Raw genomic sequence first — 23,567 nt, 5'->3', positions numbered from 1 at the left:
CTGTACATTGTACATCCCACCATATTGTTCTGAAGAACATCCTTTCGAGGAATGGGGGTTTGTGCTGGTATAGTGACAGCATTAAGCTTATCATAAGCATGTACAATGCGCCAAGTACTATTTGGCTTTTTGACACAAAATGTCGGTGTCGAATGAGGAGATTTTCTCTCTCGTATCATTCCAGCCTCGTGCTTAGCACGGAAGAAATCGTCAATGACGTCACATTGCTCCTTTGGTAAAGGCCATTGTCTTGTGACACAATATTGGTTACCGGAACCAAGTCAATTACATGACTAACACCTCTATCCGGAGGTAAAACAGATGGTGGATTATTACATACCACATCTTGGAATTCCTTAATTAAGGAATAAAGGGATCCGTAGGATCTTTAAGGATCGATGACCCATTTCGCGCACTAAGTGCAGCTTTTGTGTCATCCAGGATAGCTTCGTCTTGAAGTGACGATGAGTTTTACTCAACTTTTGGTCGAATGACCACCTTTTCAGATAAGTCGCCAACCTTTAAGGTGCGGCCGGATTCATCAATAGACATTTCGTCTAGCTCTAAAAGAGCATGTAACGAAGGGATTGCCGCAAGGCTAACTTCACCCTCAATGCCACCGGTTACACTATTTACAGGTGTATGTAATTGCTAACTCGTATCACTTTGTGAGGGTATACACGCTTTGTATCCATCCTATCTTGGAGTGAAGACAATACACCTCTTAGAGACCGGGACATTCACGTCCCTGGGTTTTCCAGTCTGTATTGGATCTATACAAGACATGGTGTCTAATTTGACATCCGACAAGGAGTTAGGTAACTCAATTTCCTTATCCAGCGAACTTTACTTGTCGCTTCACGTGCATTAGAAGGGTTTGACCCAAAATGCCCCGGCGAACCGCCAATAGTGTCACTATTGACACTCAGTATGGTACCACCTCGGCTGACCACACTCGGTGCCTTGATGATTCGGCCTTAGGCCAACAATGCTTTCAGCATCCAGTGAATCGTTATTACAACGATTGTCACGCGACGGAGTACGTGCCGTTCCACTTATTTCTGCTGAGTCGGGCGCAGAATTAATGTTCTAACATTACAGTTTATTAACTCAGACATGCCAATGTCTAAAACACTGACAGACTCATTCAATGATCCGCGCCAATAGCGCTTTTGTTGCCTAGCAAAGGTGGGTTCATGACACTCCAAAACTTTGCGAGGAACATTGCGCGTGGCGGCTAAGGTCTTAGACCTCCAATCGATCCATGGCTCATGGTGTTCTAACCAGGCCATACCAAGGATGAGATCACATCTCGAATCCAAATCAAGAACGAGACAGCGTTCCATACTGTCAAAGTCCAGAAACTTTATCCCTAAGCTCAATGGAACTTTGGGAACAGTGGCACGAGTCCCAGTCGCTAAGCGAACAGTGATTGTATCACCTTCATGCGCTTTAAGCGCCTCAACGTATTGTTGACTTCCTTCAAGGGAAAGGCGTAGAGCATAATTGCAATACGCTTCCGGGTCATTTAATATTGACCACAGTTTATCAAAGCCCTTAACAGTCGCTTGAGCGACTAGCAAGCCAGGCTTGTACTCTCGCCCCGTGCCATTAAGCACCGAGCTAATTGGGGCTAGGTTCTGTTTATTCTCACCTTCTAGAGGTTTAACAGAACCTAGGTCTTCCCCAGTAGGGCACCCCGCACCTACTGGGTATCGACATTTTCCCGCACCGTACCAGATCTCTGGTATAGGTCGGAGTTGGAGCTCTTTCGAGCTTTACGCGAATTTCGAAGAGGGTAGACCGGACGTAAATGTTTCGTGCTTCCGCACGTAAAACATCTACGGATGGTCTTATACTGTTCCACAGCTTGAAGAGTCTCTTCTCCTTCCTCAACGAGGCTCAAATCGATGGTGGTTTTGCTCTATTAGACGGAACCCAAGTGCTCGACGAGCTTGTTCGGTAAACAGGCGTGCTAACACGAGCAGACTAAAGTCGAACTCGGCGCGTAGCGTTATGGCAACTGCCTCTTCGAAAGTAGCAGGATGAGATCGGAATAATTCCGTTCGGGCAACGCCCTCATTGAGACCCCGCCAAAAGATGGTTACTGCAATTGCTTCTTGCACCGGGTCTTGATGCATAGATGCAATGAGAGTTCTTAACTCCCGGACAAAGTCCCCTAGGGTTCTTATACCCTGTCGAGTCGCTAGGAGCCGTGCTCGCATGCGAAAAGCCTGATCAGGCGGTGCAAACATGATGATCTTTTGCTGTTTCAGCAACCCCCATGAGGGAAAGCGTCGTTTTTGGACGTGCTGCACGATAGTGCCCACTCCATGGCTCGACCTCCAAGTTTGGAAATGACCATAGCCACCTTTTGCCGTTCTGTTAATAACAAGGCGGAATCAATGGACATTTTCATCTGCTTATTCCAAAAAGGGAGACTTCCCCCTCTTTTCCCTCAAATGTCTTCACATTTACAGTTAGAGGGCAAGCCCTCGGCTCTGAGTCAGGTACAGAGATGTCCCGGGTTGGCATAGATGCCGCTAAGTGGTCCTATACCTGACCGATCGAGGAGGTTTCGTACCGCGTGAAGGCTTCAAGTCTTGCATGCAGGACCTCTGGTCCCTGGGAGATAATAAATTTCACGTGCTCAAGCCTGTCATAAGCAGTTCGTTGCGCTTCTGACAATTCTGGAACATCTTCCATTTTCGTGAGGGTTTAGTCTTGTAAAGACTCAGCCGTAGATTGACTACGAGTGCTACCAGGTGTAGCGCAGTTACCTCGCTCCTAAAGTCAGAGGAAGACTTTCAGACTCAGAGAGTCACTTGATTCTGTTGAACTAATGAGTTAACAACTCAGGGAGTCGTACAAGCTATTAAAGCTTAAGGAATCCTAGTTCAACGGATTTAGGGGTTCGTAGAACCAAGTGGCAACTAGTGCCCAAGAGGATATACCTTAGAAAGGCTTCAATCTCTTACAGATCAATGCGCAAGCCTTAGAAAGGCACTTAACGCTTTAAGATCCAAAGGGGGTTTGCACTTTGTTTAATTACTCAAATCTAAAAACCTTACCCTAGCTAAATTTTGAAATAGATTTTGGTCGGTAGAATTATATCTGGCGGCGACCACATTTGTTACCCATAATAAATGGGATTTAAGTTACTAACTATTTTAAAATTAGATGAAAGGAAATTTTACCCATAAAGTCAATATACCACAACAACGGTCTTCCAACCGATGTGTGCCCCATTACATTACAAGCATACGATTATTTCAATTATATCAAATTGAGGAAATTTTAACAACAGCTGAGGGGAGAATAAGGATTCCCTAAGATGAATAGACATATTTTCATTCAGACAATTTACCCTAATCTGCAAAATTTTGAATTTGTTCCCATAAAAAGTAATTTCGAGTAATATTTTCCTTAACAAGAACATCGGTAACAACAAATCAAATAGTTAGATCGTTTGGTATCAAATTTGCCTATATTTAAGCTTGCGATTTGTCCATCATTCTGTTGGCATGATTTCTGAATTATTCAGGATCCACAAATTCCAAAAAGTATATAAAGTCGTTTTTTCGGTGAATAAAAAAATAAAAAAGTCACTTTGAAATTCGACTAGTTCGTCAGATGATTTTTTTTAATGGGTCCGACCGTTAAAGAGCATATGTATCGGATCAAAATTAAAAAAAAAAATCCTAGCATCGTCTTCAAAATAAAAGCCACCTCCTTTATGTTGTGGCCAATACAACTCGTACAACTCGACTCGAGAGTGACTTATCCCATATGAAAGTCGACGCGCTTACCCATTTTGCCCATGATAACAAGGTGATCAAAATGCGCAGCCAGCGCTTTCTGGAACGTAGGGAGCACAGTGTACTTGACCTTGTACTTTTCACAAACGTCCATGATAATCGGAGCAATGGCCGGGTAATGGTATTGCGAAATGCCTGGAAAAAGGTGGTGAGTCACTTGATAATTCAGCGCACCGGATAGAAACGCGGTAAGAAACGAGCCGTGGCTATAGTCCACCGACGACTTAATCTGTGAAATGGCCCATTCATCTTCCAAACTCTTCATATTCCCGTCCGCAGCAGGGTAGTCGCACGTTGTGGACACATGGCTCACTTGAAAATTAAATGCCAAGTACCAGCCCGTGATAAACTCTGCAAGGAGAAATACACCCCAGAACCGAGTAGGATGTACTTGCAGCACCATTAGAGGAATATACAGTCGATAGAAAGCCCAAAAAGCTTTCGATACGATCAATTCGACCCAGTCACCAGTTGTGTGGGGATTTACGCGCAATGGGCCATTGGTCAGCGCCCCAAAAGTCTCGACAATGTCTTGAACTCGGAATTTTAGACCAAGAATACCATAGAGTGGCGGCAAATAAAGATGTTGGAACTTGTACATTGGCAACAGCACTTGGCGAGATACAATACGACGTACGTCGCTTTGAAAGTCCACAGGCAGATCGGGATCCGCGCCTGCTACGTTCGTATACACGTGGTGGCCCACAACGTGCTGGTTAAGCCACGAGATCATGTTGGCCCCTGCGATCCAATCCATAACAATTCGTCCAATGAGTTTCCACCCCATAGGGCTACTCGTAATCGCCGCGTGGGACGCGTCGTGCATCACGTGAAGGAGCGGAAGCGCTTGGCAAACGCCAAAGAGTGCGCCCCATGCATACTGGGCGTACATTGAGTCGGAAAAGACTTGATTCATGCCACAATACGCGACTGAACCCACGATTGCTACAAGAAGCATACGCCATAGACCCGAGTATGGACTGCGAGGATCGAGGTGGTTGGCTGTGAAGTATTCCTGCACGCGTTCGCAACACTCTTTGTAGAAACCCGTGTCGGGTTTGTACATGGGAAATTCGGACTCGCCTACGAGTGTGCCGACGACATATTTGCTTAAGATTTTGTCGGCACGGTTTGAAAATGGATGGTACGAGTCGAACGTGTAGGTACACTCGCGACCAGCGTGGAGAAGCACGAGCTCCCGACCTCCAGGGTGGCGATCTGCCCAGTCTAATAGAAGCATGGCAGCAAAGCGTATGAGTACTTGTTGTCATGAAGACAGGATGTGACGGACGTACCAGTGACGTCGTAGACAACGCCACGGATGATGACCCAAGCACTTGTGGCTGTATTATGCTGCGCCACGTCTTGCCACGTGTAAGTGGCGGATTTTGTGTCGACGGCGCTGGTGGGTTTGCGCTGGTGTAGACCCTCTGAACGAGAATAAATACTTAGCTTCGTGATAGCGTAGGAGGCATGGACGGGTAATTGTACGCACCGTTAGTGATCATGTCGAGGCTCTCAATCGGAGCCATGGGAATTGGGTAGTATTGCTCACGGAGCTCTTTTGGTTTTAAACCAAATTACAATATGAGAAAATCACTACGAGGCGAAGATCGCGGCGCGAATAAGTGGCGACAAATTAGTCGAGTAATTCGTTGAATTTTATTTATGAAGATGCAGGTTTTGTTTATTTGTAGATGGCTACAATTTGATACGGATATTAATATGTTGCAGCATGGTAGCTACCACAGAGATTAAAAGCATGTACGTCAGCAGCACGCCACATGAAACTTCAGGACTTGAGTTGATGGTGTGCATGCTTAGATTTATAGCGCCTGTCATGAGATTGGCCTGATATAGTAATTGTAAAGATTGTAACATGAATGTAATGGAACAAGACGATACACATGTGGCTTACCACGATAAAGACAAAGAGCTGGTTGTTATTTACGCCACGACAAAGAAGTGGCATTCGCGGGAGCATGCTAAAAACCGTATAAACCGTCAGCCTTAATAAGTGATCCACAGATATCTTCGCTGAATGGCTCACGTACCAGACAATTTGGATTCCGCTATACAGAGCGATCAAACTAAGAGACTGGGCCATAACCCACAACATGTAGGATATGTTTAACTAAGAAAAAAAATCCAACATGAGTATAGGTGAAAAAATGAAAGAAATTGGTGACAAGAAATAAGTCACTTGCCATTCGACGGGATGGTTGTGCAATGAGGCGAATCGAGAGAAAAGTTGCGGCCCACAAGAGCCCGGAGATGCAAAAGAGTGAGATCACGAGCCATCTCATATTTCGATGTGATTTAAAAGTGTTTGGCTCGATAGCGCCAAAAATACACTGGCCTGTGTAAATCGAAACCAGGTAGAGCGATGTGTACCCTTGACAACAAGTCAAAGTCAGCTTGCTTGCGCTCGACAGTATTGATATATGAACAAACCTGCAAGACTTAGGATTCCTTCTCGATTTTGACTCAATAACGAATTTCGTGGTGATTCTAATATATAATCTTCACCACCAAACTGCGATAGATATAACTGATATCCTATCAAGAAGAGCAGGTGTTATGAGTCAATTGATACTTTCTTAGATGCGCAGCCTACGTACCAAAGGCAATTAAAAGCGCAACGATAGGACTCACAGCCCACTTCCCACAGGCACGAAGAAGGGAGTACACGAGATAAACTCCTGCAAGAGTAAAATAAAAGTTCCAATGAACCCCGTACTCAGTCACATGCTCCTACGCAAACAAGATCAATATCGTAGCTCTTGAATCGCTTAACATGTCTTTTTACCTGGTAATTGACACCCTTTACAGTCACAAAACGAGCAACTCCAAAGATCAAAACTAGGGCAATCGGTCGAAGAAAATTGTAGCTCTTCTTTATAATGCCATCGGAATTCAACCTGCAGTAGTTAATGTAGTTTAACGTTCATACTCTAGGCGTTATCACAAGAACTTCAAATGTGCCTTGGTTTGTCTGCGATTTGACGGACTTTACGAGCAGGCGCTGACACAATCGCCGATGAAACGATAAAGGCACCCACTCCAATATCCATCTAGGCCAATTTAAAGAGCAATTTATATAGTATTGACAAAGTGCAGGATAGCTAAGATGAAAGTGGCTTTGCTTACCACACTGAAGCCGTAAGTCTCTGTCTTTGCGAAACGTCGAGGAAAGACACTAAAGTCAACCGCTAATATCGCGAAGCATCTGCAATTTCTCGAGTACGAGATGAGATTACATCACCATTTTGTGTGTATAACTCACGTAGAGATCATGATTTGTGCACGAAAATTTGTGAGGAACGGCAACTCCTTGTCGAGAAGTTGATTTCTTTTTTCCTTTCGACAATGCTTTCGAACAAAGTCTTTGGCATGATATCGGGACAGCGCACATAGTATGGCTGATAGCGTGTACACCACCGCAAGTATTGGAATTGTGTACTGGGTGTAGCTCAAACCGATCATTGTTGGCATCACCGTTACGATGAACTCGATCAAGATCGTCTCCACCAAATTCTACCAATTTTATTTCGATTCATTCGCAATAGCAAGCTTAAGATATTGTAATTAACGTTGACAAGCACCATGTCGATATTATGAAGCGCTCACCAAGTGGTTGGACCCAATTTGTCGGACACCCAGGACCTCGAGAACAAGCATATGCTCTGAATAGAGCCACAGACATCCCTACATTACAGCCATTAATACATTAGCTGAAGCTGTTTACGCTACACCTTATAGCCTAGCACCCTTTACTTACGGGTGCAATGGCAAAAACGAGAAAGACTTCTAGCACACTAGTTCCATGGAGGCCTGCTACGAAGGCCTCCTTAGCCAGCTTGTAGTCCTCGTCCATCCCCGACGTTTAATCCAGCCGTTGACCCAATCAAATACTACTTAGGTTGACATTTGACCAATAAGCAGTGACAAGACATATTGTAACTTCACACGCATATCGCACGATGACTGGTACGCAAAGTGGAGCTGTGCAGCGCTCTTTGTAAGCTGATGGCAAGGCTAAAGAAATGGTAAAGTACCCAATATTATTTTGCTCTGAATTGGTTGGCAGATTACCAGGAGGAGCAGGCTATGGAAGTGGAAGCTCTAGAGGCCATTTATATGAACGACTTTACCAGTGTGTAGTGGGATTTTTTTAAAATTTTATACAAAACCCAGTTGGTACTTATAGCAATCGTTGATAATGTGACAGAGCTGTCAGATACGCCATTAGCGTATCAAATACATATTGTGCCCAATCAGGACGGAGACAACAATTTCGGTGCGATGAACTTTGTTACTAGAGGTCGTGCGTTATTAATGATATTGTGATGCAGTTGGGTTACTGCTTCAGGCAGAAATTCCGAAGACTTACCCGGATTCGGAGCCAAAGGTATTAATTGATGGAGTTTCAATTGTTAAAAGTAATAAATTGCTCAAATGGATGAATTGATGTAAAGATTGAAATTATAGTAAAAAAGGGGTTGGCGAGCGGGCAAATAAAGGAAATTGAGGAGCTGCTGGAGCGTCAAATTAAAGAAAATATGGGCATGGCTATGATATACACGCTGTCAGAGGCTGCACGGGAATATTTGGTGGAAAATAATCGTGAAGACAATGTATGAGGCGCAGTGAATTGTGAGAGGCAGAATTTATTTAATAAAATTCGAATTGGCAGGATGGTTCGGAGCACCAAGAGATGCTGCGTCGCATGGAGTTAAAGAAAAAGCTTGATGACAAGGTGGAAGCGGACAAATTAGAACAAGTGCGTTATAAGTTTTTAGCGTGTTTGAGGATATAACTTACTAATGGGTTTCTGTCAAGGTTAATGCGACAGAAGAAAAGAAACGTGTCTTTCAAGGTCCCAATTACTGATACTTCCTTCTTTTGTAATTTAACTAAAGTAAGTAATGGCTCTGATAGGAACGCCTGTAACCGTTGAGACGTTTGCTGTGTGGAAGGCCAAATTCGACGCTGAGATTACAACAACCAAGACAATTTCGGTCAAGGATGAGGTTACCGCAAAACTTTCAGGTACGAGTTTTAATGAGTGAATAAAATGTAGCGAATATAACATACTCCACTGGAAGGTCGCCAATTGTGGAGCAAGGGCTTGGTCACAGAAGATGAAGCATTGGAGGCCGAAGTGGACGATCTAAGTGAAAATGTTGCCGAGAATAGCGACCTACAAACTAGTGACGACCAAAAGTAGTAAGGACTAAAATAAACAGTAGTAATAAGTTCTTGTCCATTTTTGTGTGATAGTACATTCCGTATGAAAGGTTTGGATAAAAAGTCCGAGTCGGTACAAAATTTCGACGTCATGGCGATCTCGAATGGATCCGCTATCACTACCGCAAGCAAAGCTTGCATTGGGTCGCCTAATGCAATTGCACTGGACATACCTCCATTTTGTCAATGTTGCCACGTTGCGTGTCATCGCTTTCGGCTCGCAAAACCTTGCAGTGTCAGTGCCGTTTCGACAATTTGTGTTTAATTTTGAATCATTGAAAGTATGCTGCTTCATGGACGTATTGCGACAGTTCTGCCATGCGTTGGTCTGTCCCTTTTGCTCGTGTGGACAGGAGCCACAAGTCCTGTGCAAGAATTGCCAGCCAAAAGTGCGTGGTGCACAGCCCATCTTTTCATTCCGACAGCTGCTCTGGCGCATCAAAATGCTACCATTCGGTTGTCAAGGCGAAAAGTGGCTCTTTTTAGTGCGGAAGCGCCAATCAACCATACAACTGAGCGACATTCCAGGAAGCGAGTACAAGTGGCTTACGCAACAGCTGCCGAAACTGCGCAGTTTGCAGGGACCGTATCTGGAGCAAAAACAGACTCTTGACAAAGTGGGCGAAACAATCGATCGAGTTAGCACGAAAAGGACTGATATTAGTGCTGTGGCTCTATAGGATGTTGATCGACTGTTCCAGACCTTGCAAATACAAATGACTCATTCGAAACGACCACCTTTTTGGAGTAAGTCGAAGTCTTCGAGCTCCGACTTCATACAATGGAAATACAATACACAACAGCTACTCCATGTCTTCCTCATACTTAAGCCACAGATTGGATACTGTCAGGTTAGCTATAGCTCTAAAAGCTGTACCTTTCACTTGAATGTTGCTAAAATGGCTTTATAATCAGGGTATGTCGTCCGTGGCAGCTGTGCTTGTTGACGAGTCAAAGATGAATAGCGAGATTGCGTTTCGCTTGTTCTTGGCTCTTTCCGAAAAGTATCGACTCGATAATTTGTATCGTCCTGACATGAAAGATATGAATTTGCGGTACTTTCAACTCGATGAAGCGCTGCGACTGTATCTTCCACGCCTACATGCCCACTTGTCAGATCTTGATATTCACCCTTCAACCTACGCGTCGTGGTGAGCTTGTCGTGTACTATCTACGTTTTTCCGACGCATTATTGCTCACATTATGCTAGCTGGATCCTGACGTTATTTACAGAGTGCCGACTATTCCCTCGCCGTTACGTCATTGCGTTTTTGGATTTATATTTTGAATTTGGTTGGAAGGTGTTCTTTCAAACTTGTTTGGCGATTTTTAGTATCATTGAGGTATGCTTCAGAATTCGATTGATTGTCGAATGTTTAACAAATTGGTCAATGGCATTGGCAGATTCCACTTCTTCGGCTATCGACCTCCGATGCTATCTTTAGCTACCTCGCAAAGATCAATTGGTTTTATCAGCACAAGGTAAAATGCGTCAGATGATGTTGCTCGTATAGAATAAGTGTGCGAAAAAGTAATTTGTAATTCATCAGTCGGATAAAGATCTCGATCAGTTCTTCGCAACTTCAGAAGCCTATAATGTACGTAATTTTCGCTACTACGCTATGAAAAGGTATTATCAAGTCTACTCGTTTAGATCTCCAGCTCCTTTCTAGATGTGCTGCAAGACGAATACTCCACTGAGGCCAGCATGAGCATTAATGACAGCAATCGACTTCTCCAAACTTGAAAACATGATTATGGAGCCATATATTGTGCCCTCTTACAGTACAACATAGCTGCTTGCTGTCTTGTTCAAGAAGATTGACCGTGTGCATTAAATTATAAGCAAACGGACAAGCCCATTCATCATTCAAGAAACTAATGCAGTAGTCGAATGTACTAAAGTTGCGATAATCTACATATGTTGCGGCTAAATACTTCTACCGCAGCCTCATTAAACTTCCCCATGGCCTTCCAGTGTTGTTTCAAACGTAACGTGTTGGGTAAACGAAACTCGTTTTCGCTTGCGCAACGAAGCCGTCAAAGCGCGTGGCTTGGCACGCTTTGCGGCAATGCCGGTTTGAGATCCCCACTTTAAATGATTAAAAAGCGCTTCCGTCAATAAATGTTCACGAATTACTCCTTCGTTCACTAATGGACGCACTTTACCATAGAGATCACTGACACTCATCGTGGGGAAGCGTACAAACTCCATCATGTCGGCTAATAACTCACAGACCGATTTATTCGTGTTGGCAACACGAGACTCACCCCACATAACAAGGGCTTCCATTAGCGCCAGCTCTCGAATCTGAAGCTCGTCTTGTGGAATCAATTCAAGCAGTATTTTCTCTGGTAGACGCACAATTTGGGGATCACAAAACACTTCATGCGCATACTTTAGCACGAAACCTTTACACATTTCTCGGAGCGCAACGAGTTCATACATTTCCGCCGAAATGAGCAATCCCAATACACTCTCTAGATCTAGCACAACGTCTCCAGTATACATAAAAAGTAGCATCTTTTGCACAATAGCGGGCTCAACTTCATAGAGTTCCACATCACGCAACGACGATTCACGCATGTTTCCAGTCAGCATCGCACGAAATGGCGGTGAACTTGCCGCTAGAATAAATCGATGAGCGTAGAATCGTCGGACAATTCCGACGTTGCTGCCATTACGAGCACTGGTATTGCCACTACATCCTGGATGATGCTCATTATACTGGACACACAGCACGACGTCGGCACCAATCATGGATTCACTAAAGCTCTCGACGCTGAGTGCCTTCTTCATCCTCGCAGCGAGATCTTGGTGGTCCGAGCACGCCATTGACACACGTTTTCTCGTTCCACGACGTCTTTCAGGTCGACCAGACCCCATACTGACTTCAGACGATGTCTCAGACCTTGAGTCGTCGTCTTCGTTCGACTGTGGTGTCATTGACTCGACGTCGGCAAGAGGCGATGTATTGACGACCAAAGGGCCCGTTGGAGAAGCAGCTAATGCTTCATTCATTGGAAGCGGCGGCGAAGTTGGTGGCGACGGTCGTTGGGCTGGTGGAGGACTCATGTCTCGATCAGTTGTCGGCAATTCTTGCGTCATCAGGTCGTCAACGGGAATTTGTGTCTCCTCTTCGTCGTCTGAGTCTTCCATTTCCAATTCCTCTGAGCTATTAACCAATTGTCTTTCAACTGGAAATTGGTGACGTATTTGTCCAACATCACTATTCATGGCTGGTGGCTGGGACAATGACGAGTGGCGAGCAATGAGGCCATTTAAATCCGAGGCACTTGTACTTCCATGTTCGACCATTGACATGGAATTAACGTAAAAAAATAATTGTTGCAAAGTATAGTAAATGCTTATAGAGGGTGGTCTCAAACTTGAAATTATCGGACTAATTGAGCCCAAAAACTTTTCTTTCTTTTCATACAAAACACGTCAATGATTAAAGGAATCTTGATCGTAAACAACCACGGCAAGCCGCGCATCGTCAAGTTTTACGAACACGTGGTGCACTGCTGGATGAGAGGTTTATATAACCTTGATGTATCGTTTTGCTGATATACTGTCTGAAATTAGTAGCCGGATGCTGAGCAGCAGGCCGTGATTCGAGACATTTACACCCAAGTGTCCAAGCGCCCCGATACACTGTGTAACTTCCTTGAGGGCACGTACGTGTTTCATTTTAGTAATAAGTTGTTACAACTGCATAAATGGCTGATAGAAGTTGAGGTCGCATAGAGTGCGGTATTGGGGGGACGGCGTTAAGCTTATCTACCGCCATTATGCGACGCTGTACTTTGTATTTGCGGTAGATAAACAAGAGAGCGATCTCGGCATTTTAGATTTGATACAAGGTGCACTTTGCTACGAATTTTCTTGAAGGATTCGACTGTATTGTGACGGACTAAGCTGAGATAAAATAGTCTTTGTAGAGACACTCGACAAGATTTTTGAGAACGTGTGCGAGCTGGACCTAATTTTTCACAGCGACAAGATTCACTATGCGCTGGATGAAATTGTTATGGGTGGTATGGTACTCGAGACCAATATCAATGAGGTGCTTACGGCCGTAAATGAAATGAATCGCATGGAAAGTGTGTCATCGAGACGCTCGCTGCAGTCAACCATTAAGAAATAAAGCGAAATTAGTGTCTTAATTTGGGCAATTATTCTATTTTCTCGTTTCTAGATTAATTTGCTCTTTGGTCTAGTTTCCACAATTATGGTCTCATCCTTGCAATCGCGGAGCCCCTTGGCATTTGCCTCTACTGCGGCTTCTTTCGCTCTCGAAAGTGCCTCGTCATCTGGCAATTTACCACCCAGACCGAGCACGATCTCCTCTAGCACGGCCACCTTCTCACCAATAGATTCCTTTTCCTTAAGCGCTATTTCATAGCGCTGCTTGTACGATACCATTTGAGAAGACAAGGACAGCGTCAAGAAGGCCACGCCAATATTAAACACGTTAAGTTTTTGTGTGCGCAGGTGCGAGATAAACGAAGTCGGGTACTCTATACCCAAAATCAACAACATTTATTTATGTAATCGTGAAAAGCCCAGAAGGTGGATCATAATGACAAACCCTTGCGCGGCCTTGATGTGGAGAAATGCCGGAGAGCAAACATTTAACTGAGTGGTGCAACGTTGAAAAAAAATACTCAAATCTTCGCTAAAAATACAATTAGCTTATTATTTATTTAAATATGCATCCAAAACCTAATAATGTTTTTTTGCAAACAATTAGCAAAACTACGTCTATTAGCGTTCCTAAAGTGACGTGACTATAATTCAGCGCTTATCGTCCAGCACACAATGGACATATGTACTTGTCTTCGGTGTTGGCCATCGCTGCAATACTCTCTCTAAATACACAAAGAAACATGAGTCTCATCGATCGATTTCATTTAATCGCCAACATACACGGACGTACGCGGTAAGACTGGAATCGCAGGTTCCATGAACCCATAGTTCGCACGAATCGCAGCAAACAAATGTATTCGGATCATCGTCTTCATACACTTCATTGCACACTGGACAGTATTGACCAAGTGCACGCAACTCGCGCTCACGTGCGAGCTCTTTTTTCGACCGGGACCGTTTCTTCACAGAGGAGACTGGAGGGACAGAAGTCGTTGCAGGAGCGGGTGCGACACTTGTTGATGTGCGTTTAGATCGTGCCGTTCGAGATGAGGACGATGCCTTGCGATTCTTTAAAGCACTTGCAGGTGCGTCTGCTACAACAGGCGACTCAGTATATTGCACGCTCCTTCGTTTTCGAGATGAAAACCTTGCAGGAGCTAGTAGCTCCTCTTCAAAAGCACTATCTCCTGCTTCTGGCTCATCAGGTGCCAGTACTTCGACATGCCTGTCAGCATTCATTTCAACCGCTGATGTTTGGGGCATTGTGTACTGATATGCAGGGACCACTTCTTCTAGCGACGCAGGCAATGCATTCAAGCTCAAGTTGTCGCTTTCCGACTCGTCGAGATGGTCACGCTTTCGACGATGTTTTTTCTTCTTTTTCTTGTCTTTTTGACGATGATTTCGATCCTTTTTTCGATCCCTCGACGATCCTTTGGCTGCTTCAATCTCCTCTTGTGTTAAGTTTAAAACAACTGCGCCAGATGCCGCCCCATTCTCGTGTCCTTGGTCCACTGCTGCAGCTTCGTTAGCCTCGCTGATTTCCTGTTTCTTCTGTTTCTTTAAGCCATGAATTGGATGTCTTGAACGCTTCTTCTCCGATAACGCTGCACTCGCGGAAACGCTTTTCTTTGATCGCTTCCGTCGCTTCAGTTCTACCCGCTTTTTATCAAACAAATCTGCTCGTTCGAGCTTTAAATAACACTCCAAGCACACATCCACGACGACATTCTCGTTCACGACTCGCATTTCAGTCATTAACGGCTTAAGCGTAGCCATGTTCTGCGCCATAAACGAATTCGCCAAATTCATGGCTACGTTATTCATGGCTACATTCTTTACTACCTGTTTCTTGGTTTTTACAGTCCGTGTCTGTGTACGCCACAGCGGCGTCGACTGTGTCTTGCACTCGCGACACGTCTTGGCCAGCAACGGCAGAGGTTCTAATATCGCTGCCATGGGCGCAGCTTTGCGCTTACCAATGCGGCCTCGGGAAGTTTTGGCCACTGGTTTTAACGCAAATTCTTGCGGTGGCCACGGTCGATCCCGGACATACTCGACCACGTCCAGATCCTTCTCGTGCGTCGTTTCGGGCGGATAAAACTCTCTACCGCTCCCATCAAATGCCCCATGCATCTTCATTTTACGCAATAAAAGCTTATCGTTTGCAGGATGGGGCGTCCAGGCGTCGGATGGCGTCGGCTTGAACTCAAACTGGTCCGGCGTGACGTTCCCCCACAACGCGTTGCGCTCGGCAAAGCATTTGCGGCGTAGAAGCTCCATCTCAGTGTCAATGCGCAGTGTCATTTCGCTCACTTGATTAAGTTGCTGCGTGCGGCTGAAGTGCGCCAGGAGCTGCGTGCGCACGTTTTGTGTCGTGTCTACGTGGCCGAACAGCGTCACGGCGGTTGGGCAAGGTGCCGGGGGAGGCGCCATAACCACGGGCGCATCGTGGCACGGAAGGAGCGGCAAACCGTCGCTGCCCACGCTTAAGGGACGGCCAGACGCGGAAGCTTGAGGCACTCGAGTACGAGTAACAAGTGAAGACCCAGTCGCTGTGGGAGGCATTGGAAGCAGAGGACGATCGAGGCCAAAACAGACCATAGAGAAGGGGCAAACCCAAAGAGACAAAATTCTTGAAAAACCATAAAAGTAGTCACGTCGTTTGTATACGACCAAGGCGTTGAATTTTTATTTTTTTAATAATTGAAAACAATCTTTGGAAATTTAAATTGATCGATGTCTACTTACATACTCAAATACTTGCGAAAAAGGGTAGTGTTTACCCATTTTATTTATATTATTTAATCTTTTTGTTTTCAAAATATATTCTTAAGATCTAAGTATCCTGTTAAAATGAAAAATGAAAGTGAAAAGTTTAAGGGCGCAAGGTAATTCATATACTTAATCAGCTTTTCAGGTGCAGTAATTAAAATCGTAAAGATGCTATTTCACGTCGAGCTCAGACGTTAAAAAAAATAAATAAAAGGAGAATGTGAACATTAACACGCGACGCAAATACTTTATAGAGGATCAAATTTTTCTAGGGCCTCGTTGCAAGACCTTTAGAATATCCTGAGCCAGATTAGAATCGCCGGTGGACCTGGTGTAATGGGGCACACATCGGTTACAGAACCGTTGTTGTGGTACATTTACTCTATGGTTAAATTAATCTTTTATTTAATTTTAAAATAGTTAGTTACTTAAATCCCATTTATTATGGGTAATAAATGTCGTCGCCGCCAGATATAAATCTAGCGGCCAAAATCTATTTTTAATTAGCTAGGGTAAAGTTTTTAGATTTATACATTTAAACAAAGTGCAGTTCATCTTTTAATCTTAAAGCGGTAAGTGCCTTTCTAAGGCTTGCGCATTGATCTGTAAGAGATAGAAGCCTTTCTAAGGTATATCCTCTTGGGCACTAGTTGCCACTTGGTTCTACGAACCCCTGGATCCGTTGAACTTGGATTCCTTAAGCTTTAATAGCTTGTACGACTCCCTGAGTTGTTAAACCCATTAGTAGAATCAAGTGACTCTCTGAGTCTGAAAGTCTTCCTATGACTTTAGGAGCGAGGTAGCCCCACTACACCTGGTAGCACTCGTAGTCAATCTACGGCTGAGTCTTTACAAGACTAAACCCTCACGAAAATGAAAGATGTTCCAGAATTGTCAGAAGCGCAACGCGTCGTTGATGACAAGCTCAAACCTTATTTGGGCTTGAGCACGCGGAATTTGTTATCTCCCAGGGACCAGAAATCCTGCATGCAAGGCTTGAAGCTTTCAAATGGTACGAAGCCTCCCTGATCGGTTAGGTACAGGACTACTTAGCGGCATCTATGCCAACCCGGTACGTCTCTGTACTTGACTCAGAGCCGAGTGCTCGCCTTCTGACTGTAAATGTGAAGCCATTTGAGGAAGAAGAGGGAGAAAATCTCCCTTTTTGGATTAAGCAAATGAAAATGTCGATTGATTCCGCCTTGTTATAAACAGAGCGGCAAAAGTGGCTATGGCCATTTTCAAACTTGGAGGTTGAGTCATGGCGTGGGCACTATCGTGCAGCACGTCCATAAACGACGCTATTCTCTCATGGATCTCGCTGAAACAGCAAATGACGAGCATGCTTGCACCGCCTGATCAGGCTTTTCGCATGCGAGCACGGCTCCTAGCGACTCAATAGGGTAAAAGAACCCTAGGGGACTTTGTCCAGGAGTTGATAACTATAATTTCATCGACGCATCAAGACCCGAATCAAGAAGCAATTGTAGCAACTATCTTTATGGGGGATCTCAATGAGGGCGTTGCCCGGACGAAACTGTTCCGATCTTATCCGGCTGCGTTCGAAGAGGCAGTTGCCATAGCGCTACGCGCCGAGTTTGATTTTAAGTTGGCTCGCGTTAGCACGCCTGTTTACCGAACAAGCTCTTCGAGCACATGAGTACCGTCAAGTAGACCGGAACCTATGGATCTAAGCTTTGTTGTGGAAGGAGAAGAGGCTCTTTAAGCTGTGGAACAGAATAACACCATCCGTAGATGTTATATGCGCGGAAGAACGAAACATTTACGTCCTGCCTGCCCTCTTGGAAATTCTCGTGAAGCTCGAAAGAGCTCCAACTCCGACCTATACCAGAGATCTGGTACGGTGCGGGAAAACGTCGTTACCCAGTAGGTGCGGGGCGCCTTACTGGGGAAGACCTAGGCTCTGTTGAACCTCAAGGAGGTGAAAATAAACAGAACCTAGCCCCAATTAGCTCGGAGCGAAATGGCACGGGGCGAGAGTACGAGCCTGGCTTGCTAGTCGCTCAAGCGACTGTAAAGGGCTTTGATAAGCCGTGGTCAATTTTAATTGATTCAGGAGCCTCTTGCAATTATGCTCGACGCCTTTCCCTTGAAGGAAGTCAACATAACGTCAAGGCGCTTAGAGCGCATGAAGATGATAGAATCACTGTTCGCTTAGCGACTGGGACTCGTGTCACTGTTCCCAAAGTTCCATTGAAATTAGGTATAAAGTTTCTGGACTTTGACAGTATGGAACGCTGTCTCGTCCGTGATTTCGATTTGAGATATGATCTCATCCTTGGTATGACCAGGTTAGATCACCCTGAGCCATGGATCGATTGGAGGTCTAAGACCTTTGGCGCCACGCGCAATGTTCCTAGCAAAGTTTTGGAGAGTCATGAACCACCTTTGCTAGGCAACAAAGGCGCTACTGGCGCGGATCATTGAATGAGTCTGTCAGTGTTTTAGACATTGGCATGTCTGAGTTATTATACTCTAATGTTAAAAATATTAATACTGAGCCCGACTCAGCAGAAATAAGTGGAACGGCACGTACTCCGTCGAGCGACACTCGTTGTAATAACGATTCGCTGAATGCTGAAAGCATAGTTGGCCTAAGGCTGAATCATCAAGGGTGCAATATCCCTGAGATACGTGGAGTGGCACGTCTAAGTCCACCGAGTTTGGTCGGCCGAGGTGGCATCATACTGAGTGTCAGTAGTGACACTGTTGCCGGTTCGCCATGACCTCAAGGGTGCAATATCCGTGAGATACGTAGAGTGGCATGTCTAAGTCCACCAAGTGTGATCGCCCGAGGTGGCACCATACTGAGTGTCAATAGTGACACTATTGGCGGTTCGCCAGGGCATTTTAGGTCAAACCCTTCTAATGCACGTGAAGCGACACGTAAAACGTTCACTGGATAAGAAAGTTGAGTTACCTAACTCCTTGTCGAATGTCAAATTAGACACCATATCTTGAACAAAGCCAATACAGGCTGGAAAACCCGGGGACGTGAATGTCCCGGCCTCTAAGAGGCGTATTGTCCCAACTCCAAGACAGGATGGACACGAAGCGTGTATTCCCTAACAAAGTGATACGACTGAGCAATTACATACGCTTGTAAAATGGTGTAAATGGTAACATTGAGGGGGACGTTAGCCTTGCGGCAATCCCCTCGTTACATGCTTTTTAAAGCTTGACAAAATGTCTATTGATGAGTGCGGTCGAGCCTTAAAGACTGGCGACTTATCTGAAATGGTGGTCTTCGACCAACAGTTGAGTTAAGCCCATCGTCACTTCTAGACGAGGCTGTCCTGGATGACACAAAGGCTGCACTTAGTGCGCGAAATGGGTCATCGATCCTTAAAGATCCTACGGATCCCTTTTATTTCTTGATTAGGGAATTCCAAGATGTGGTATGTAAGCATCCACCATCTTTTTTACCTCCGGATAGAGGTGTTCGTCCTGAAATTGACTTCGTTCCGGTAACCAAATACTGTGTCACAAGACAATGGCTTTTACCAATGGAGCAGTGTGACTTCATTGACGATTTCTCTTCCGTGCTAAGCACGTGGCTGGAATGGTACGAGAGAGTAAATCTTCTCATTCGACACCGACATTTTGTGTCAAAAAGTTAAATGGTAAATGGCGCATTGTATATGCTTATAAAAACTTAATGCTGTCACTATAACAGCACAAACCCCCATTCCTAGAAGGGATGTTCTTCAGAACAATATGGTGGGATGTACAATGTACAGTGCATTGGATTTAGTCGACGGTTACAACCAATTGCTCATGCGAGCTAGCGATATCCCGCTTACAGCGCTTAGCATCGCAAGCGGCATGTTATGGAAGTTGCTGGTTATGCCACAAGGGCTTTACAACGCCCCGGCAACATTTAGTCGTCTAGTGACGCAACTGTTTCGCCCTCATCGAGGTTATGCACAGACTTATTTGGATGACATTTTTGTCCATAGTCATGCGGAGCAGGGTCGATCGGATATGGAAAACCATTTTGACCATTTGCGAGCAGTGCTCGAGTGCATGCGAACAAACAAATTGTATGCCAATGCATCTAAATGCATTTTTGGCGCAGGCGAAATTCTTTTTTCAGGATGCTTCATTGGAAAGCGAGGCCTTAGAGCGGATCCCGCTAAGGTAAACGCCATAGTAGATTGGCCGATTCCTAAGAACCATAAGGTTTTGCGTAAGTTGTTGGGTCTCGCCAATTATTTACACAAATATAGCGAAAATTACGCTGATATGGCTAGGCCATTATCTAATCTCCTTAAAAGGATACATAATGGTGCTGGACTAGCACGGAAATAATGCTTTTCGAGCAATTAAGGGATAGTCTTATCCATGCCCCGATTCTGGCACTGCCAAATCCAAATTGGCCTTTCAGTGTCGTCTGTGAAGCATCGGATTTTGCCATTGACAATGCTTTGTTTCAAACAGATGATGGTAGGCGTGAACGTGTAATTGCGTTCGAATCTAGACAGCTTATAGCTGCGGAAAAGAACTAATCAGTTCATGACAAAGAGTTACTTGCTATGAAGTATGCTCTCGCCAAATTCAGAGTTCGTCTGATAGGCTCTAAGCCGTTTGTGATATGGACAGATCACGCGTCATTACGCACGGCGACTAAGTCGCCTTAACCCATGCAGAGAATGGCCCGATGGCTATCTTTTTTCATCAAATACAACTTCGAGGTTTAGTATAAACTTGACAAGCAGAATGCTTTGGCCAATGCGTTATTACGCAGGCCGGATTATGAGCTCTCTCATTTAACGACTATCATGTCGCCTATTGCTGACTTAATCCGTCTGGCTTAAGCCAAGGATGAACAGTGTGTAGCTCTGCTACGAGCTTTAAAGAACTCTGACTCGGGTTTTAAATTGCCGGCACGTTTGCGCGCAAGGTTATGTCGATTGTTTATCGATAAAGACCTATTGCTTTATTGCGCGGACGCTGTGGATCCTCCACCTGTCGTTGTTCCTCATGTTGAGAATTTAAAGTACCGAATCTTCTATGAGGCACGATACAGTCCTTGGTGGTCATCTCGGTAGAGAAATGACCTACGGCTCTGTAAGGCAGATTTATTGGTGGCTCAAACTTTATAAATGGGTCAGCACATAGGTTCGCACGTGCGAAACTTGCCAACGGGTTAAGCCCTCGGCGCATGCTGCTGCGTCACTGGCAAGTCTGTCCGTACCCATAGGGTGTTGGAAGTCCATTAGTATGGATTTGTTTTCGGTCCACCGAAAGATTCGACCAGTAACACCGGCATAGTTGTCTTTGTTGACCGATTGAGCTAAATGGCACACTTAGCGGCCGTGCCGGATACTATTGATGGTGAAGGTACAGCAAGGCTGTTCATCGATCGTGTATTTCGACAGCACGGTTTGCCAGTGGCAAACGTTTCTGATCGGGACCCCCGTTTCACGGGTAAATTCTGGCAATCGATTTCCGAGTGCTGGGTACCAGATTGGATATGTCCACTGCAGACCATTCGCAGACCGATGGTCAAACTGAACGTGTCAATTGCGTCATTAAAAACATTTTACGCAGTGTGTGTGTTCCAACACCAAAGCACTGGAGCTCAATGCTTCCAGTGGGATAATTTGCGTTAAATAACGCTGTCCATGCCTCTACAGGCTACACTCCGCTCTATGTCAACGGCCTCACCCACCCACGCGTTCCGTTAACGATACCACTGCGTGGCTTAGGGCTGGTAGGGGAGAATAAGCCGATGAGCTTGCTGATATTAGCCCTATTTACCATTTGGAAACAAGTAAGCGAGTTTATCGCAATACAATTTAGTGTCTTAAGACATGTACGTGACATGATGGCTGATAGCCAAGACAAACAAAAAGAAAAAGCATATGCCAAAAGCAGAAGCTGTATTAATGCTTATGTGGTCGGAGATTACCTTTAATTAAAAGCTAAGAATTAACCTATTAACTTGGTTTTCGCGATCTTCAAGACCAAATTGCGCCCGCGCTTTATTGGACAATTTACGGTCATGGCCAAGAAGACCCTAGCTTACACGCTTAACCTTCCTAGCAAGCTGCGTACACACCCAGTGTTCTACGTCGGCTTGCTTAAGCCATATCGGGATCCTTCCCACATGGACTTAACGCGGTTGCGCCGAGACAGGCGGTTAAGCCGCAGATTTCTGCATCCTCACCAGGATGTCCAAATGGCCCTCTAAACGAGGTTGCTGATGTTCTAGCATCGAAAGAAGGTTTTGAACCGCCTCAAAAGTGCCCTCACCCGAGCAAGGCTCTCACGAAGAAGTTGCACTTCGTGCTCTTGAGCATCAAATGCTTCCATCCAGATTTCGGCCCCCTCCCGCGATGCTTAATGCGCGAGGGTACCTTCAGTTTCACGTGGAGAAACTTTTAAAGCGACGTCGTCGTAAGGGCCAATACCAGTATCTGGTGAAGTGGCAGGGGTACCCCTCTTTTGAAAGCTCTTGGGAGTTTGAGGTACCTCTTCAGCAAGATTGCCCGTACGCCGTTGACGTTTTCGATCGCCAAGCTCAGAGTCAACTTGCGTCAAAGACGCTTTTCACCACTAGAAGTGGGATTAGGTGGATCTATAGCCTCAGTGCGGCTTTATCCATGGTTATACGGTCAATCGAAGCACTGAAATATCGGCTAGGCCTTTCCTCGTTTTGTGGCTTAAATGCCGGACGTAACAGGCCTTTGGTCTTAAGCTTGGCGTAATCAAAGCGAAGCTTCCGTTCCAAACGATTATCAGCCACGTCCAAGACTCTATTATTCCAAATACTGCGGAGGCGGCGGGCCTGATGGACGCAGTTCTCAAATGAGACCTCGTTTTCGTTTTGACTTTTAATTCGTTTCGAAACAAACGATCGGAATTTCCCTCATTGAAGTCACCGAAGCCCCACGGGCCTGATCACGCAAATGCGTTAGATTCTTCGCGTCATTTCCTTTGGCGTAAGGTATTGCTCATGAAGAATATCGCGAGCAGCGAGCTCCTCCGACGTCCTGGCCGTGTGACCAAAAATGCATTTAGATGCATTAGCATACAATTTATCTGTGCGCATACACTCGAGCACTACTCGAAATGGTCTATATAATTTTTCACATCCTACCGACCCTGCCCCGCACGACTATGGACAAAAAATTCATCAAAATAAGTCTGTGCATAACCTCAATGAGGGCGGAACAGTTGCGTCACTAGACGATTAAATGTCGCCGGGGCGTTGGAAATCCCTTGTTGCATAACCAACCACTCCCATGGCATACTGCCTGAGTTGCGCTGTAAGCGAAATATCGCTAGCTCGCATGAGCAGTTGGTAATAACCATCGACTACGTCAAGTGCACTGTACATTGTACATCCCACCACAATGTTCTGGAGAACATCCTTTCTAGGAATGGGGGTTTGTGCAGGTATAGTGACAGCATAAGAAAAGCTTATTATAAGCAGTACAATGTGCCATTTGCCATTTGGCTTTCTGACTCAAAATGTCGGTGTCGAACGGGGAGATTTGCTTTGTCGTACCATTCCAGCCTCGTGCCTAGCTCGGAAAAATTGT

General features: G+C 45.1%; 7 protein-coding genes across 7 annotated transcripts; 3 read left to right on the top strand and 4 right to left on the bottom strand.

The window, feature by feature from the left end:
• Window positions 1-3,605: 3,605 nt before the first annotated feature.
• On the bottom strand, window positions 3,606-5,350 carry CCR75_004554 (uncharacterized protein; the record flags this gene model as incomplete). The annotated part of the gene is made up of 3 exons (XM_067962640.1): window positions 3,606-5,045; window positions 5,114-5,248; window positions 5,314-5,350. 3 exons carry the CDS (start codon window positions 5,348-5,350, stop codon window positions 3,781-3,783), a joined length of 1,437 nt encoding a protein of 478 aa, XP_067821624.1. The 3' UTR covers window positions 3,606-3,780.
• A 97-nt stretch (window positions 5,351-5,447) lies between these two features.
• On the bottom strand, window positions 5,448-7,695 carry CCR75_004555 (uncharacterized protein; the record flags this gene model as incomplete). Its single annotated transcript, XM_067962641.1, has 13 exons — window positions 5,448-5,669; window positions 5,737-5,803; window positions 5,873-5,952; window positions 6,113-6,213; window positions 6,273-6,341; window positions 6,440-6,572; window positions 6,628-6,714; window positions 6,772-6,828; window positions 6,851-6,892; window positions 6,969-7,047; window positions 7,105-7,355; window positions 7,449-7,526; window positions 7,600-7,695. The coding sequence occupies 13 exons, from the start codon at window positions 7,693-7,695 to the stop codon at window positions 5,520-5,522; spliced, it is 1,290 nt and encodes a 429-aa protein (XP_067821623.1). The 3' UTR covers window positions 5,448-5,519.
• Window positions 7,696-7,801: 106 nt separating this feature from the next.
• Window positions 7,802-8,820, top strand: CCR75_004556 (uncharacterized protein; the record flags this gene model as incomplete). The annotated part of the gene is made up of 8 exons (XM_067962642.1): window positions 7,802-7,808; window positions 7,909-7,974; window positions 8,050-8,118; window positions 8,174-8,229; window positions 8,297-8,455; window positions 8,515-8,601; window positions 8,661-8,739; window positions 8,798-8,820. The coding sequence occupies 7 exons, from the start codon at window positions 7,802-7,804 to the stop codon at window positions 8,709-8,711; spliced, it is 495 nt and encodes a 164-aa protein (XP_067821626.1). The 3' UTR covers window positions 8,712-8,739; window positions 8,798-8,820.
• A 387-nt stretch (window positions 8,821-9,207) lies between these two features.
• CCR75_004557 (uncharacterized protein) lies at window positions 9,208-11,037 on the top strand. The gene is made up of 8 exons (XM_067962643.1): window positions 9,208-9,303; window positions 9,380-9,685; window positions 9,749-9,919; window positions 9,984-10,219; window positions 10,279-10,411; window positions 10,473-10,550; window positions 10,619-10,666; window positions 10,723-11,037. Exons 2-8 carry the CDS (start codon window positions 9,512-9,514, stop codon window positions 10,813-10,815), a joined length of 933 nt encoding a protein of 310 aa, XP_067821625.1. The 5' UTR covers window positions 9,208-9,303; window positions 9,380-9,511; the 3' UTR covers window positions 10,816-11,037.
• CCR75_004558 (uncharacterized protein) lies at window positions 11,023-12,387 on the bottom strand (the record flags this gene model as incomplete). The annotated part of the gene is made up of 1 exon (XM_067962644.1): window positions 11,023-12,387. The coding sequence occupies one exon, from the start codon at window positions 12,385-12,387 to the stop codon at window positions 11,023-11,025; it is 1,365 nt and encodes a 454-aa protein (XP_067821632.1).
• A 132-nt stretch (window positions 12,388-12,519) lies between these two features.
• Window positions 12,520-13,219, top strand: CCR75_004559 (uncharacterized protein; the record flags this gene model as incomplete). The annotated part of the gene is made up of 4 exons (XM_067962645.1): window positions 12,520-12,588; window positions 12,661-12,749; window positions 12,820-12,935; window positions 13,014-13,219. 4 exons carry the CDS (start codon window positions 12,520-12,522, stop codon window positions 13,217-13,219), a joined length of 480 nt encoding a protein of 159 aa, XP_067821631.1.
• Window positions 12,550-15,825, bottom strand: CCR75_004560 (uncharacterized protein; the record flags this gene model as incomplete). The annotated part of the gene is made up of 2 exons (XM_067962646.1): window positions 12,550-13,943; window positions 14,012-15,825. The coding sequence occupies 2 exons, from the start codon at window positions 15,823-15,825 to the stop codon at window positions 13,877-13,879; spliced, it is 1,881 nt and encodes a 626-aa protein (XP_067822014.1). The 3' UTR covers window positions 12,550-13,876.
• Window positions 15,826-23,567: the final 7,742 nt, after the last annotated feature.

This window comes from Bremia lactucae, linkage group LG11 (assembly GCF_004359215.1).
Source record: "Bremia lactucae strain SF5 linkage group LG11, whole genome shotgun sequence".
NCBI classification, from domain to species: Eukaryota; Oomycota; class Peronosporomycetes; order Peronosporales; family Peronosporaceae; genus Bremia; species Bremia lactucae.
The sequence above is the reverse complement of the archived record's forward strand: the minus strand, read 5'-3'. Positions and strand labels throughout refer to the sequence as shown.

What these genes read in the sequence shown, in the direction of transcription:
- CCR75_004557 (XM_067962643.1), top strand. Translation starts at nt 9,512, where the DNA reads ATGCTACCATTCGGTTGTCAAGGCGAAAAGTGGCTCTTTTTAGTGCGG. An exon ending in AAAAACAGACTCTTGACAAA is followed by an intron (nt 9,686 to 9,748) that starts GTGGGCGAAACA and finishes GTGGCTCTATAG; the next exon opens with GATGTTGATCGACTGTTCCA. An exon ending in CCTTCAACCTACGCGTCGTG is followed by an intron (nt 10,220 to 10,278) that starts GTGAGCTTGTCG and finishes ACATTATGCTAG; the next exon opens with CTGGATCCTGACGTTATTTA.